General features: G+C 30.9%; 3 protein-coding genes and 1 pseudogene across 3 annotated transcripts; 2 read left to right on the top strand and 2 right to left on the bottom strand.

Moving 5' to 3' along the window:
* LOC119676323 overlaps positions 1-979 on the bottom strand; it is a 15,323-nt pseudogene extending 14,344 nt beyond the window's left edge.
* LOC119679445 (protein CASC3-like) lies at positions 962-4,035 on the top strand. Its single transcript, XM_038091801.1, has 2 exons — positions 962-1,123; positions 1,194-4,035. The coding sequence occupies exon 2, from the start codon at positions 1,203-1,205 to the stop codon at positions 3,753-3,755; it is 2,553 nt and encodes an 850-aa protein (XP_037947729.1). The 5' UTR covers positions 962-1,123; positions 1,194-1,202; the 3' UTR covers positions 3,756-4,035.
* A 3,130-nt stretch (positions 4,036-7,165) lies between these two features.
* On the bottom strand, positions 7,166-8,174 carry LOC119684571 (protein ANTAGONIST OF LIKE HETEROCHROMATIN PROTEIN 1-like). Its single transcript, XM_038098634.1, has 4 exons — positions 8,030-8,174; positions 7,573-7,972; positions 7,416-7,518; positions 7,166-7,342 (listed from the first exon to the last, which is right to left on the bottom strand). Exons 1-4 carry the CDS (start codon positions 8,120-8,122, stop codon positions 7,189-7,191), a joined length of 750 nt encoding a protein of 249 aa, XP_037954562.1. The 5' UTR covers positions 8,123-8,174; the 3' UTR covers positions 7,166-7,188.
* Positions 8,175-8,334: 160 nt separating this feature from the next.
* Positions 8,335-16,081, top strand: LOC119678883 (programmed cell death 6-interacting protein-like). The gene is made up of 7 exons (XM_038090964.1): positions 8,335-8,861; positions 9,191-9,309; positions 13,385-13,666; positions 13,744-14,693; positions 14,762-15,407; positions 15,474-15,671; positions 15,737-16,081. The coding sequence occupies exons 1-7, from the start codon at positions 8,650-8,652 to the stop codon at positions 15,853-15,855; spliced, it is 2,526 nt and encodes an 841-aa protein (XP_037946892.1). The 5' UTR covers positions 8,335-8,649; the 3' UTR covers positions 15,856-16,081.
* Positions 16,082-16,400: the final 319 nt, after the last annotated feature.

Here is a 16,400-nt window from a genome sequence, read left to right as displayed (position 1 = left end):
ATAATTCGAAGTGTGGGTTCTATATCTTTTTCGCCTCCCCAAAACATATGCAGAGATATTAAAATATTAGAATTTATGCTTGAGGTATATTTGGTGCTTTTCTCGGAGTGGCGCCTGGGGCTTAACAAACCACTTTCTTCTCTCTTGCTAGGTCAGAAATTTCATATCTTAATTAATAGTTAAAATATGGGATCGAGGTAAAAAAATAAATGCTTAATGCTCTATTTTTTTACAATGTCTTGAGTTTATTTGTATTCCTGTGATTTTTTTTCAGATCCCAATAATATAAATATTAATATATTTAAAATTTTATGTATTTGATAATTAATGGCAAAATTTTGTCACATTAAATTTATCACTAAAGGGACCATTCATCTCTATTATCAGTTTTAGTTTAATCTCTCAGAATTTTTTGAATTAATATATTTTAATAGGGCGAAGGACTTAGTTGTCCAGTTTCTTATTCTTAGTTAACTTTAAAATTAATTTTAGTGTTAACTCACAAATAAAATAATAAAATATATTTTAATTTTTTTTTATTATTCATTTTCAATTCATATTCTTACTCAATTCAATCTTATTGGATTTGGTAATAAGTAATAAGATTTTTTTTCGTTTTATTTTGATAGATACTTCGTAATTTTGTGCTGTCACTATAAAAGTGTTGCCAATACATTGAATATATTTTATTGTGTCATTTCAAGCCATGGCAGTTCAAAATAACTTTTAATCAAAGCACACAAATCATGCATATATATTTTTTAAAATAATACTTATAGTAATTAGTAATTTTTGTTTATTTTATATGTATAAAATTTCTTCTTAATCATTTCTAATAAGATGAGAATAGGACCATACATCATTATAGTTTTAGCTCACATATAAGATAATATATTAATGATGAAGTTGGCAACAATGCCATGTAAGGCAATCAACGAAAATAGATAATTTCTTTTACTGTATCATACATTCTCCGCATATTCTAACTTTCTTTTTCGTGATTGCGTTGTTAAAAAGTTACATTGAACAGTTTTTTTCTTAATCGTATTAAATAACTAACAAAATATTACAAAATATTTAATTGCGATTAAATAGCATAAATAAATAAATAATTATCGACAAGGTGGGTTTTATATATGTGACTTGTATAACTTTCTCTATGTGAAAAAAATGCAATAAATAATATTTTTTAGTTATTGAAAATGGCAGAAATAGAAAATATTAAGACAGTCGACATTCCAAAAGGAAATTTAAGTTGTCCAAGCGAAGCTAGTGGTGGTGCAGCTGATTTAGGCACATCGCCGCCAACACAGGGTACAAGTAATTCTCATCCACATGATTCCGAATACGATACAGCAAGTGACTTGGAGGGTGGCGATGATTATGACGATGATGATGATATAGATGACGATGGTGATAGTGTGACTGATGAAGATGATATAGAAGACGACGAGGACGAAGATGATGAGTTTAATACATTACCGAGTACATCTAAAATCGATCCAGAAACTCAAAAAAAAGTAGACGAAGATCGCAGTAATCCTCAATATATACCGAAACGAGGTACGTTTTACGAACATGATGATCGTACTGCGGATGTTGTGGCTGATGGTACTTTAATAATTAGTGAAAGTGGTGAACAACAAAATGCTGTAGGTGCTGCAGGTGCCAAATCACCACAATCTCCAATTATAGAACAAGGTTCAAAGACATTAAAAAAATGGCAGCCAGCATCCGCTGTTGAACGTTGGTCTCATGATCGTTTCGATCAAGATGAGCAAGCGCCAAAAAGCCGTTCAGAATTAGTTTCTACTTATGGTTATGACATTCGTACAGAGGATGCTCCACCACGTGCTAGAAGACGTCGCCGCTATGGTCGAGGTCCAAGTAAATACTCCCGTAACTGGGAAGATGGAAACGCCTACCTTAAAGCAAGCAATAAAGAACGTAAACCGCCACGTCCATCAGATTTTCCAGCGCTAAATGAACGAAACAACAAGACTCAGAGGAAACCTAAAGTACGTGAAGAAAAGGAAAATAGGTTAAACAAACGTCAGAACGAAAGCGCTACTGAACTACTGAATCAAACTGATAAAAACAATTCGAAAGGACCACGTAACTTAAATACAGAGGATCGTAGAGATCGTGGGGATATTAAACAAAACAAAAGCCGAAATTATGGCAGACAAAATGTGAACAACGTTCGTCAGGCTCCAATGGAATTTAAACAGCAAAAGCAGAGAAATAGTCAAGGACATCAAGATCTGAATAACCGTAACGAAACTCATGTTGAAAGACAAATAAATCGCTCACAATCGAATGGCGCAAACAATGATATCATGAAAAGTGGTGGTAAACTCCAAAATAATGCTAAGTATCCGCAGTCACATCAAATTGATTACAATAACGTTAATAATAACAGCAATATAAATAAAACAAACGAAAACAGTTATCAACAAATACAACCCTCTCCACAACAAAAAACTCCAATAAGACAGTCATTACCAATCAAAACAGTACCAACTACACAATTACCACCTACCAATTTATCTCAGCGTTTACAGCAAGTACAGAATCGTAACGATCCAAGTCATGTTGGTAGTGTGCAAATGCATGCTTTAGCTACTCAAAACCAAATAGTAACACAGCAACAGCAACAGCAACAACAACAACAACAACAGCAAAACGCAAATATATTGGTGCCACAACAGAGCCAACCTCAAGAGCAGCGTGGACCACCAAAAAGATACTCAAGCTTACGTCGTTCTCAGCATGAGGCCCAACATCTTGCTGATCAGCATCAACTTCAAATGCAATATCAGGCACAACAGCAACCACAAATGATGTTGCAAGATCAACATATGTTGCAGGCAAACCTTATGCATCTTTATCATCAAGAGAATCTACAGGCGCAGATGCAGGCTATGCAGGTTAATCAAACACCACCTCAACCGAAACCGCCTACATATACTACAGTACCACCACAGACACAAGCTCCAACATATGGAAATAGTGCTGGGCCAACTCCTGCACCGACTGCTTATTATGTTACTACACCGGAAGCCTATGCAGCTACAGCAAATGCTCAGGGACCACAAGCAACACCATATGCACAGCCGGCGAACTATTTACAGCCAGCAGCAACTGGTGCTCCAATTGGTTATGCGGCAACGGCTCCAACTAATCCACAAAACAATCCCCCTACCTCATATCCAACGGCAGCAGTAACACCAGTAGCTGCTCCTGGTGCAACACAGCCACAACAACCAAATTCAAACCAAAATTATACGAATTATCAGAACTTCAATACTGTCGGCGGTACTACGTACTTCGTACCACCTGCTCAAACTACTAGCAGACCAGTAACGTTACCGCAAAGACGTCCAACAAATGCCATTCCTATACTGCCCCCTTCGGAGAAAAACAAACAACGTGCGACTGAAGTGAAAGATGAGATGAAGAACAATAGCACTATACCAGTTCAATCGACTGCACCTATTGGTAGTGCAGATAACATCGATCATATCATAGATAATATGTTTGTGCAGAGGCCATCCTTTCAGCCACCGCAAGTTACATCGACTCGTAAAAGTACGTCACCACCAAGTGGTGAAAGCATTACTAATACTACATCTGTTGATACAATTGCAACGACTGTGCAACCAGACGACGTCTCATCCAACAACACAACAAGCGGAAGTGAACAAAATGTAGGATTAAATAGTAATAACAACCCGATTGCAGTGCAGGAATGAGTGACAACGACGTATACTGGACGCTTCAAATATATAACATAATTTACATATAAATTTTTTTTAAATCAAGTTATAATAACGTTTAACATAACACGTACGCATATTTAGGCAATTAAAAACCTTCAACATATTTATACCCTCTAACAGCATGGTTCCTTAGCAGGGACGTAAACCCTCGCTTCGCTTGTGTTTTCTGAAGTCTGTGACTATTTTTTAATTACAATTGTAATTGTATATTTTGAAAGATTAATTTTAATTTATTGTTAAAAAGTGAGTTTGATATTACGTTACTTTTTTTTTTATTTTTGTTTTTTTATTTTTACTTATTTATTTTCGTATTGATTTTTTGTTAAATTGAAGTAAGCTGACAATTATTTGTATCTCAATGAAGTAAAATATATAGATAATAATTAAATAATTTACGATTTATTAATGTGTAATTGAACAATGTATCTAAAGTATATTGACTTTTTATTAAAATGAATTATGTAAACTTGGAGTTAATATGAATACTTATATACATATATCAATAAAGATTTTAAAAAATTTATTTGCATTTAGTAAGGCTAAATTTTTTATTTTCTAAAGTTATAATAGTAATAAATATTTACCAATTAATAAAATTTTATAAAAACTAGCTTTAGTTTCTGATAGTCACTATCAGTCCGCAAAAGTTACTCTTGTTTCTATAAGACTAATATGGATTCTTAATTCCTCAAGAATGCGCTAACATTTATTTCTTTCCTTACATATGTTTTAGTAAAAATCAAATGACCCATTATAATCCACCAAACTACACATTGGCAACTTTAAAGAAATACCACATAACACTACATTTCAGACTATACCATGCTAATCTCTTCTATAAAGACCAGATAAATCTAAATAAAGTGATTTTTGTACATCTTTTGAATCATCGCTTCCACCTCCAACATGTCAAAATCTCAATAACCAACATCTGCACACGTAAACTCTCCCAATAAAAATAATAGTAATAACAGTAATCCCATATCACCCAAATTAAGTTTTGGTCTGAAGGCACCTGTTGCTATGATTCTACTGGGCCTATACCATGCATGTCTCTCCTATAAAAACCTTGCGAATGTAAATAGACTGATTTTTATACATCTTTTTTATCATCGTTTCACCATCAATTCAAGGCTTTAATAATACTCATCTTTACACTTAAACTATTTTAGTAAATTAACGGTAATTACAGTAAATCTCCCTATTACTCAAAGTAAGTTCTGATCTGAAAGGCTCACTAAGTTATGATTTTACTTAGTATGTATCAATAAACATTACATTAAGATACATACATTAACCTATCACCCAGTATCACAATTAACATACAAATATGCAGCAATAAATGCCATGTAAAATCGATGCAAGTGTGCTAATGAGATTTGATAATTGAAGTGTAAACACAGTTTAATTGTTGCATAAATAAATATATTGGAGTAAATCAAAAATCCATGATTAATGAGAAAGGAAGCTAAGTCACCATATAAGTTTTAAAAATATTAAAAACAAATCAGTGAAAGAATGTTAGCACAAGACTACCAGATAACCTAACCTTACCTAATATAATGGGTTTGGTATAAGACAACGCAATGTATGGGATTTAAATTATAGTGTGTAAGCATTTATTTCTTAGATACCTCTTAATAATTTATTGAAGTTAGTGTTGACTTATTCCAATAAATGGAAGTATCACAATTTAAAGTTGGGTTACAAATTTTCCATAATTCAAACTTCTATAACTTGAATTTTCTATAACTCGAACCAAAAACAGTGCACCAAGGTTTTAGAGAGCAAATTCCATACAATTCTGCTTCCATAACTCGAACTTCTAAAACTCGAATTTCTCTATAATTCGAACAAAAATTATGTTCCGTGCCGATAGGAATATGGGAAAGTGCATTCTATAAGTCGAATTTTTGTTTTAAGTATAAATGCATTTTTCTGTTAAGGGAAGCACCTTTTTCCAAACCAAATTTTTAATTTTTTCTTTCTTTTGTTGCTTCTTTGTGCAAATGCCAGTCGCTGGCAGCGTGGTTTAAAGTAAATAAAAGAACTTCAAATGCTACTCTTAACAATTATATTGAGATTTCCTACAAATAAAGAGCACTATAGCTCTAAATTACTGGATCCAATTCTAAGCGCAACGGAAAGTGATGATGAGGGTTCGTTCGGTGGATGTAATTGTTTATCACCCTTCCAAGAATAAAGTAGAGGACTCATTCAAAATTCTGAATTTATTTTTGAAACGAATTATACTACAACTGATGATCACTATAAGATTATGAATAAAGTGGAATCTCTTTTTACTGAAAATAAGAAAAAAATTAAAGTCCCAAATCCTAATTTTTAAATATTTTACTTCACTATTTCTTCTGTACTTTATTCGATTGCAAACAAATAAATACCTTGAAATGTAAATCTAGTTTCTTTGAAGAATAAAAAATAAAAAAAAAATTAGTAAAACTCTAAAGTTTTGTTTGATTTTGTAATTTTGTTTAATTGTTTGATTTTCATTTATTTTACGTCCAATAATGTTGGGTAATGGCAATATATTCTGCTTTTCACATTTTCTTGATTGTTAAAATTATGCATATCGAATCTGAGTTATAGATTACAAGTATATAAATACGAAAACAAAAATTAGCTGTAGTAAATATTTTCAAGACTAATTACTTTTTTGGCTGTGTGCGAGTTCGAGCAAATTGCGATATAATAAATTGAAATTTCCTAGATATTTTTTGAACTGCAATTCTATAAATATTTATTTATTGCACTTATTTATTATTTTCGTTTAGAAGTTTTTAAATTTATTTATTAAACATATAAAATTTTCACAATGGTAACATCTAATTTACCTAATTTTTATCTAATTTTCTCTACTCAAACTTCTGATAAATTAAAACATGCCTGCCATACCAACATAATTTACTATTTCCCTCAATATACCATCAATTTACTCGAACTTAATATTTAATAAAATTAATTAATATTTTTCTATATAAAATAAAAGCTATGCGTAATAGTACATTCACACTATCTCATTTAGGTGGTTTTGCTCATTATAATCACTAATGAGCATGATTTACCATACAAAGAGCTTTCATATAAATGTGCTGATTTACAATAAATCAGCTCATTTTAGACCAAAATTGTCGAATGCAACCCTTTAAAAAAAATTTCCCAAAAGGGAAATGACCAAAATTTGAAGTATCTGTCATATATTTTTAAATATAAAATGTAAACAAACAACAACTGAGCTGTAAACAAGTACACTGAGAAAGTAGTATTAAATATAATCTGTTTTTATTAATTGAAATGTAATTAATATATAACATGTGTATAAATGATTTAATATATCAATGAAATATTTAATTTTTTAGTGAGATATATTCATTTATTTCAGATGGATTCATGTCAATGGCAAAAAGACACCATTAATCACCCTACTTTTGTCTTCTAAAGCAATACAATTTTCTAACTGGCTCTTAAGTGATGAATTTTCAAAAATGGAAGAGTCAATGACTCTTCCAGGATACCCAACATTTATATAAAGAAAACGGTATCTGTAAATAAACAGTAAAATATATTTGCGCGTTTATTGAAATTTCGTTGTTTATTTACTTATAAATTACTTACCTATAATCTACGAGGGCAAACAAAACAATCGAGTACCACCCTTTATAGTTATAGTAGTCAACAGCATTCTGAGATTCTGGTTTTATTTCAATGTGGCTTCCATCTTTAATGTTGTTTACAATTAATATGTTTCAGTAATAGTAAATTGAAAACTTACCCATTGCACCTAAACATTGTGGAAAACCAAGAACCTCAAATCCTCTGATGCACTCATTCACCTTGTCGCTTGTTAATGGAAATGCATTCATGTACAAGGGTGAAAGAATTTTCCACACCTCCTGGCAAAATAATTTCAGGCAAATGCACACGGTTGACTTGCCAACGCCAAACAGATTTGCTACGCTTCTGTATTCAGCCGACGACCCAAGGCAATACAAGCCAATAGCAATTCTCTTTTCTATAGAAATTGAAATTCGAAAGGTTGTATCTCTTTTCTGTAGTCCTTTTAATAATTCACATAACTCCTTAAAACATTCCAAACTCATGCGAAAATTTTCTTTGAAAAAATTTGGACCATTTTTCTGGCAATCCACTTCCCAGAATTTCTTTGTTCTTTTCTGAAAAAAAATGTTAATTTTAAACTTTATTTAATAATCATTACTGGCGGCACTAACCAAAGTCCAGCACTTCCTCCGGTTGCTAGCAATTATTGTAGAAAGTATTGCTATTTGCTTTTTTCTTATTTCAAGTATATTTTTTCGGTGCATTGCACGACATTTACGATATTCAGAAATTGCTTTCTTTCTATTATTAATAATTTCACACACATTATATATATTATGTTTTTTAAATTTTCTGCGTTTTCCATTTTAAAATATTTATTTTACACAATACCAAAATTTTTCTTTGTGTTTTATTTGTAAACAAAAGAAAGTTCTTTTATAGCTTTTTTGACATATAAAAGTTCTAAAAGCTGTATAAATGAGCTCATTATTATGTGAACGGTTCCTCATTTATATAAATGAGCAAGTGCCTAAATGAGATAGTGCGAACCTGGTATAATAAAAGCTTCTTCACACACAAAAATACAACACTGCGCGCAATATACCAAAGAAAAAGGTAAACAATGATAATTGGTAAAATTAGTCTAGACCAAATCGTTGAAAACTATTCGTCATTTTCGCGGCGGAGTGACGTTGGATTGCAAGAAGAAATAGCAATATTCGTCTAAAATAGAGAAAAAAAATTTAATTGTTTTAAAAATATTATTTTGTTTAACAAATAAAAGTTAAAAATGTCAAAATTATTGGGTGTGCCGCTAAAGAAACCGTCCGAAGTTGATGTGGTCACACCACTTAACAACCTCATACAGGGAACCTACAGTGCGGCTCCAGCAGCCGATAAAGCGAGTTACAGTGAAGCTGTAAATAATTTTTCCTCACAACGCAAAACGGCAATTTGGAAATTTTTCGAAAAGAACGAAGGTTCCTTGGAAATTGTTTATAGGTATGTTCATCGACATGATGAAATTAAATTTATAATTAATTACCACGGAAAGAACAAGATTACTTTCTAATATTTATTTGTTGACCACAACACAAAAATGACTCATTTCTGATTTGGTATCAATTTAGAATATAAAAGCAGTAAAATGACGTCGTCTTTGGTATTTGTTGATTAAGTAATCTTTTATTTTATCATTTAATGGTGGTTTTTTATGTTGATTAATTTACTGTGATTGCGTTCTTTGTTTAATAAGTAAAGAATGTTACATTTTATTATTTTTTTTTTTTCGTAAGTTCGATTAAAAAATAAAAACATTCTTATCTTTGCAGCTATTATGATCAAATTTGTGCACTTGAGACAAAAATCTCAGTTAACGAACTGCAAATTCCCTTTAAGTGGAAAGATGCTTTTGATAAGGGCTCTATCTTCGGTGGAAGAATCAGTTTAAGTAAGTAACTTTTATGTTAAAAATTATCAAATATTGTAGATAACATTTTAGATATAATTAAAGCATAGTAACTTAAACGGAAATTGTAATAAAAAGCTCGGAAGATTTTCTTTATTAAAATAATGAGTCACGCTCTTGTTTAATTAATCTTAATATTATTATTTGTTATAAAAATTATCTTGTTTATTTAAATTTTCGTAATTTCTTATATATTAGTTAAATTTATGTTTTATATGCTTGTTTTACAAAGATAGTAAAGATGTATTCACAACATCGCAGGAAATTAAAACTAAAAAATACATATGTGATAGTTTGTGAAAAAACTTATATATCTAAAATACTTAAAGGCAGTTTTTAACACTATGGGTTAATAGGGTTAAGCGGACCCGGTACAACATAAGATTAGGTTTACAGTACCATAAAAAATACCGATTTGACACTAAAATGACATATATTGGAACACTTATTGGTTACTGAACTTTACTGTGCATTGTAAAACAGGGACTTATAAGACCCAGCTTAATAATAGGTCTGTTTCACGTGCTACTCGTAGTAAAACACAAGTAAAGTACAAACTGAGTGCGTAATACAAATAAATTGCTAAATAACGTATTCCGTTTCATTTACTAGATTTTAATGATTATATATTCATCCTTGTGAATTTTTAACATTGTGAATTGACATAATATATATACAAATTTACCAATCCTATTATATATCGACTTCGAAACATTATATCTACTTACGATATTCAATGCTCGATATTCAAGATCGAAACTAAAATATATATTATCTATGTGCATTATCTATAATTTTTTATTTATTTAATAGATATAATATCTGTTCTTATCTTTTTCTATGGTTTATTTACTTTTTTTTATTAATTGATACAATTTGCATATAAAACAATATAGTCCATTGTATTAAATCAAAAGAAAGTTTGATTAGCGTCAACCAAGTGCTGTTCAACACCTCCCAAGCAGGTCCTAGTGGGTTACAACAACAACATTGTATTAAATATATGGAACCCCTTCTTTGTATTGTTTACTGTTTTTCTTATTGATTTATTTTTTATATATATAATACCTACAATAAAGTCCATTGCATTAAATAACATATATATGGAATGCTTTTTTATAATTTAAAGTAGTTGTAAATTCAATTTTTTAAATATTTGCTTTAGAAAAAACTTATGTGAATTAGATAAACCAAAGCTTATACCTAAATTATTTTTTTTATAAACTATAATAGTAGTCTATATAAACATCGCCGATATTTCCAAGTTTGTTTGTCTTCTTCCTCAAAGCGGAGCAATATTATAACTACTCTTGAAAACATAATATGGTTACTTATACTGGAATCTATTTACTAATTTAGTTCTAAATAATAAACAATAAATTAAATACTTTACAATATTGTTCAGTCTTTATTTTTACAGTTGTTTTATTTATTATCTTTACTGTATTTTGTTCATATAACATTCCATTTCAGTACTAATACTATATATTCATTCATATTTTCATAGTGTAGTCAATTCTATTCTATGACACATCCTATACCAATATTGAGAGTTTTAACAAAAAAAAATCAAGAAATGTTCATTTTCTTAACTTAATTCTCTTCCTCTTCTACAATCTTCAACTTATAATCTGTAACTTTAAATTTTCTTATTTTAAGCGGCTTTTTATGTTAACCAGTTTTTGTTTTTGTAAATCCATTATTATTATTGTTATTAAACATAAAAGCCGGTTTCAGCCAACTGAAAAAATATTTCAAATCATATTTTCTAATGTTTGGGTTAATGAAGAGTGAAGAAACTGGTTACGATCTGCGCCTAAAATGGAAGATGTCGTAATTGACTGTGCGGGTTTAACTGAAATTATAACAATGTTTGCATGCTTAAATAATTTATTATTGTTATTATTTTTTTGTTTATTAAATTATTTCAACTGTTCACGCTTCTCCTTCTTACGAACTGAAGCGTACAAGTAACAAAAGAGCTTCAATTATTCGGTATGCGATGCGTGTCTCTGATAGTGGAAGTTAGCTTACATATAGTCATCCATATGTGGATACACACGTATACATACTATCGATGAACGTAATATGCATATAATTGGAGTTTATTATTTTATAATAATTAAAATTTTAACTGCCAATATTTAAAATCGTCTAATTAAGCTTTTGCTTATATTTTGAAATTAATTAAATAACATTATTACAATTATTAATACATATTAATATATGTACATATACATACTTCGAGTATGTATGTATAGGAAGTAATAAATTCAGAAATATTAAAAATAGTTATGTGGTATTATAATACAGAGTTAAAGTCTGTCTCAAGAGCTATTGCAGAATTAAAATTGAAGCATTCAATGAGTCAATTAAGTGTTCACTCTAATTAAGCTTAATTCCAAAGGGCATACACTTAAATAATAATAAAAGTGAAGTCTTTAAACTGAAAATTAAAATATTTTTATTAAATATTTAAAAAGAAGAGTTTAAAAGAGTAAAGACGTGGAGATGCGGTTGGCAATAAATACCTTGCAGTTCTCTATAATGTTAACATTGGGTTCTAAATACTGCCCAGATCATATCCCTAACTAAAAGCAGTTATTTTCTAGTTGAAAAAAATATTCACTGATTAATGATTAGTAAATAATTTAATTAGTATAAAAATTGACATCTTTCTGAATGAATTCATTACTAAATATGTTTTTCAATTTAGATTTCATATAATTCACTATTAATTAAGATATTTAAGTAGCTATATGAACTTATAGCTATATATGAACTTATAAGACATAAATATTAAAATATGTTACGAAAACATATGTAATTAAAAGGCAGTATTAAAGATATCTTATTACTAATACGAAACTCTCATTCCAAATACTTCAGAATAGATCAAAATAAAGACACTGTAATTAATTGAGTCATCTCTCAAACATATCTGGTTCGTTTTTCTTGGAAACAATAAAACTGCAACGGAAATTGGTGACCATCAATTAGTCTTTGTAGACGATATGAAAAATCTCTACCTTAAGAGAAAAGAAGAGAAATTTGTTGATGGTAACCTAAGGAAAAAATGTTTATCATTTTGTTTGTTGCAAATTTTCTAAAGACACGAAAAATGTTTGTTTACCTCTTAAAACCTCAGTTTTTAAATTTTAACCAATTATTCCCCAAGACCCAGATATCTGAAAGATAACGAACTACAAATTTGAGTTCAACAGTCAAAAGTATTGTTAATATATCTATACATATAATATGGCATATAGAAGATATCGGTGTTAGCTTGTCTTACAAGAAGTCGCAGCTCATTAACGTCTATTATATTGACTTATTGTGTTGTCATAATTTTGAAGGCGAATTGGTTATTTTAATAGAAACCTCATTAGTATTGTGAAACCACTTGTAATTTTGATTAACCGGTAATATCTTTTAAATGAGTAAGAACTCTCTTCTTCCATCTTCAAGTCACAAGTACGACAGTACCATTTTAAAATATTTAATGTTAATATAGCCATTTTAACTGCTAGTAAAGACCGCCTACATCAACTGGATTTGATGATATCGAAAATTATGTACCGTTCCTGACAAGTTCATCGCCCCTACATTGCAGTTCAACCAATAAATTTAGCGACCCCTCATTGAAAGTTCCAATAAATTCCGATATTAGGCTAGATAGTTATTAGGAGATTTTAGGAGGGTTTTTGGTTATCACTGAAAATGTAAATGTTCCTGCTAAAGATTTCATTGCGATGAATTTATTTGATAACGAGATTAATGACAGTAAACCCTGCTTGTAAAACACTACAATGATGATGTAGTTCGAAGGAACGTAAGCTAAGTTTTTTAGAAAATACACTCCCACTTCGAATATGGTAGATATCAATGTAAATACCGAGGCATTCGTTTCAATTCGCATTCACTCTGTCCCAGTTTTGACTTGTATATGATATTATATGTATTTATATTAATATATATATATGTGCAATATACCATTAAATAAATCTTATCTAACTTTTAGATAACTAATTATAGTTATTATCTTATTTTTAAACAGCACACACTTCACTTTTGTACGAGAAGGTATGTGTACTCTTCAACATAGCGGCACTGCAAAGTAATGTAGCGGCTGCACAATCGTTAGATTGTGATGATGGCTTGAAAATGGCATTGAAACTATTACAGCAAAGTGCAGGTATATTCCAGTATTTGAAAGGTGCTACACCAGCTGCCATTCCTTCGGAACCCACTCCAGATTTAACGCAAGACATGTTGACTGTGCTGCAAGCTTTAATGATTGCACAAGCGCAGGAAGTTGTTATACTGAAAGCAATCAAAGGTAAAAGTCTGATTTAATTATTTTTAATTATTTATTGCATATTCTAATTAAATTTGTGTCATTTTTATTTTTAACAGATAATATGAAAGATCAAATCATTGCAAAACTCTGCTGCCAGGCTGAAGAATTCTATGCTGATGTTCTACGTGCCATGCAAAAAGAATCTGTGCGTAGCTTATGGGATAAAGAATGGATACCAACTGTGGCTGGTAAGCAGGCTGGTTGTCACGCGCTAACACAGCTCTATCAGAGTTTGGTCTGTCGCGCCTCTAAAAAGATTGGAGAAGAAATTGCGCGCTTACGGTCTGCAGTTGATCTATTCAAAGCAGCTCAAACACGTTCTGGCAACGCAACATACTTGGATGAATATTTTAACCGTGCTAAACGGAACCTAGCAGAATCTACAAAAGATAATGAGTTCATTTATAATGAAATGATACCGGACATAAGTACTTTGGCTGCACCAGGCAAAGCACAATTGGCCAAGGCATTGCCATTAGCATCGCCTATGTCTACTAACTTTAAAGATAAATTTGATAATTTGGTGCCTGTTGAACTACACAATGCTATAATGGCTTCTGATACGCGCAAGAATGAAATTGTCAATGCAGAGGTAATGAAATTACGTGAGGCAACGCAGACATTAAATGCGGTATTGGCAAGTTTAAATTTGCCAGCAGCTATAGAAATAACCGATGGCAGCAGTGGATTACCACCTTCTTTGCTGGATAAAGCACGTGATGTGCGCGAAAAAGGTGGTATTGATGGTGTGCAGTCATTGCTTAAAGAGTTACCAGAGTTGCTTAACCGTAATAAAGAAATATTGGATGAAACAGAACGTATGCTAGATGAGGAACGTGATTCTGATAATCAATTGCGTGCACAGTTTAATGAACGTTGGTCTAGAATCTCATCAGATAAATTAACTGAAATGTTCCGGACTAATGCAAAGAAATATCGTGAAGTGATATTCAATGCTATTGAAGCAGACAAAGTTGTGCGGCAGAAATTTGAAGCCAATCAAAAGGTAAATATATAATAAAATTATTTTAAAATAGTGATTGATTATTCTTTTTACTCAACATTTGTTCAAAGGGTATAAGCTTATTATCACTCTCACCAGAACAAATAAATCAAGCGGTGCCGAGTGCTAATGGCACCGTCGATCCTAATTGTCCAAGTGTGCAAAAATTAAGAGCATTAATGGAATCTGTGGAAACAATAAAAGCAGAACGTGATGCTATCGAGTCAGAACTTAAAGGTGCGACGTTCGATATGAAACATCAATTCCTGCAAGCATTACAAAAGGATGGTGCAATAGATGAACCAGCGCTATCTCTTATGCGCATTGGTGAAGTACTAAATCCATTGCAAGCACAAGTAAAGGAAAGTATTGAACGACAACAAACAATAATTGCTGATGTACAACAAGGACATAATGAATTTATCAGTGAAACTGGTAATTGCGGTAGTTCACGCGATAAACTGTATCAAGAATTAGCTACAGCTTATGATAGCTTTATAGAGTTATTAGGCAATCTTAAAGAAGGCACTAAGTTTTATAATGATTTAACGCAGTTATTGGTTGTATTTCAAAATAAGATTTCCGACTTCTGCTTTGCACGTAAAACTGAAAAGGAGGAATTGCTTAAAGATTTGACAACAGAGTCGAGCAGACAAGCACCAGGACCAACACCCGCACTACCATCCCATTATGCTTCAACATCAGGCAGTGGAAGTGGTAATTATTTTTCTTAAATTCGCTATTTAATAAAATAAGTATGAATAATTTTCTTGTGACTTACAGATATAACAGCACCAACTATTGCGCCATCTCCAGTACCTGCTGCCCCTACTGCGGCTTCAACAAATATGCCATATCCACAACAAATGCAAGGCATGCCAGTACCATATGGAGCAGCACCAAATATGCCGTATCCTGCTTATGCGCCACCACCAATGCCGCAAGGCTTTAATCCATATGCTACGCTTCCTTATCCAGGATGTAAGTGTATAAATCATAGTATATTTTTATATAAATTTTGGTTATTTAAAAATATCATATTTCAGCTGCTTACCAATACAGTGGTTTCCCACAAGGACCGCAACCGGGACATTATGGTACATACCCCGGCAGTTTTGCACATCAACAAGGTGGTTATCCTAACCAGAAACCACCAGGCTGGTAAACTAATTTCTGAATACAATTATCGAAAGCTTTTTTTTCTCACGAAAGTAATTATTTTTATTTTTTAAACAATTTTATATATAACATTAAATTAACTATAAATTATATATATAAATTTATATATCAAAAATGCACGTGATTATGTTGAGATATGAAAGCATTTAAATATAAGAACAAATAATCTGTTATGTTAATTGAATTGTGGTTAAAAACTTTTAAAATTATTTGGCATTAATTTAAATAAATTTTGTTGTTACAAATATAAAATTGTATTGTGTATTGTCGAATGTAAAGCAATTTGCAAGTATTTTGTTAAGAAAATTATATATTGAATTATTGAAATTATGATGAATGAAATTTAAATAAATGCATATTCACATATATAGTATGTATATAATTTTACATAATCAATCATTTAAAACTAAACTAAAGTAATAAGTTGGAATCTTAATTGAGCAACTCAGCTGCATAGCGTCTATAAAATTCAAGTTTTATTACTTTTATCACATTTGCACTGCATATGCTATTAAGCATAATTTCTTTAAT

The sequence above is a fragment of the Teleopsis dalmanni genome, chromosome 2 (assembly GCF_002237135.1).
Source record: "Teleopsis dalmanni isolate 2A chromosome 2, ASM223713v2, whole genome shotgun sequence".
Lineage (NCBI taxonomy): Eukaryota > Metazoa > Arthropoda > Insecta > Diptera > Diopsidae > Teleopsis > Teleopsis dalmanni.
Note: the sequence above shows the minus strand (reverse complement) of the source record. Positions and strands in the feature narration are given on the sequence as shown.

Excerpts from the sequence above, each read along its gene's own strand:
- LOC119678883 (XM_038090964.1), top strand. The coding sequence starts at position 8,650 with ATGTCAAAATTATTGGGTGTGCCGCTAAAGAAACCGTCCGAAGTTGAT. Across the intron at positions 14,694-14,761 it reads AATTTGAAGCCAATCAAAAG|GGTATAAGCTTATTATCACT; the intron begins GTAAATATATAA and ends ATTTGTTCAAAG. Across the intron at positions 15,408-15,473 it reads AACATCAGGCAGTGGAAGTG|ATATAACAGCACCAACTATT; the intron begins GTAATTATTTTT and ends TGTGACTTACAG.
- LOC119684571 (XM_038098634.1), bottom strand. The coding sequence starts at position 8,122 with ATGCACCGAAAAAATATACTTGAAATAAGAAAAAAGCAAATAGCAATA. Across the intron at positions 7,973-8,029 it reads GGAGGAAGTGCTGGACTTTG|AAAAGAACAAAGAAATTCTG; the intron begins GTTAGTGCCGCC and ends ATTTTTTTTCAG. Across the intron at positions 7,519-7,572 it reads ACAATGTTTAGGTGCAATGG|ATGGAAGCCACATTGAAATA; the intron begins GTAAGTTTTCAA and ends ACAACATTAAAG.
- LOC119679445 (XM_038091801.1), top strand. The coding sequence starts at position 1,203 with ATGGCAGAAATAGAAAATATTAAGACAGTCGACATTCCAAAAGGAAAT.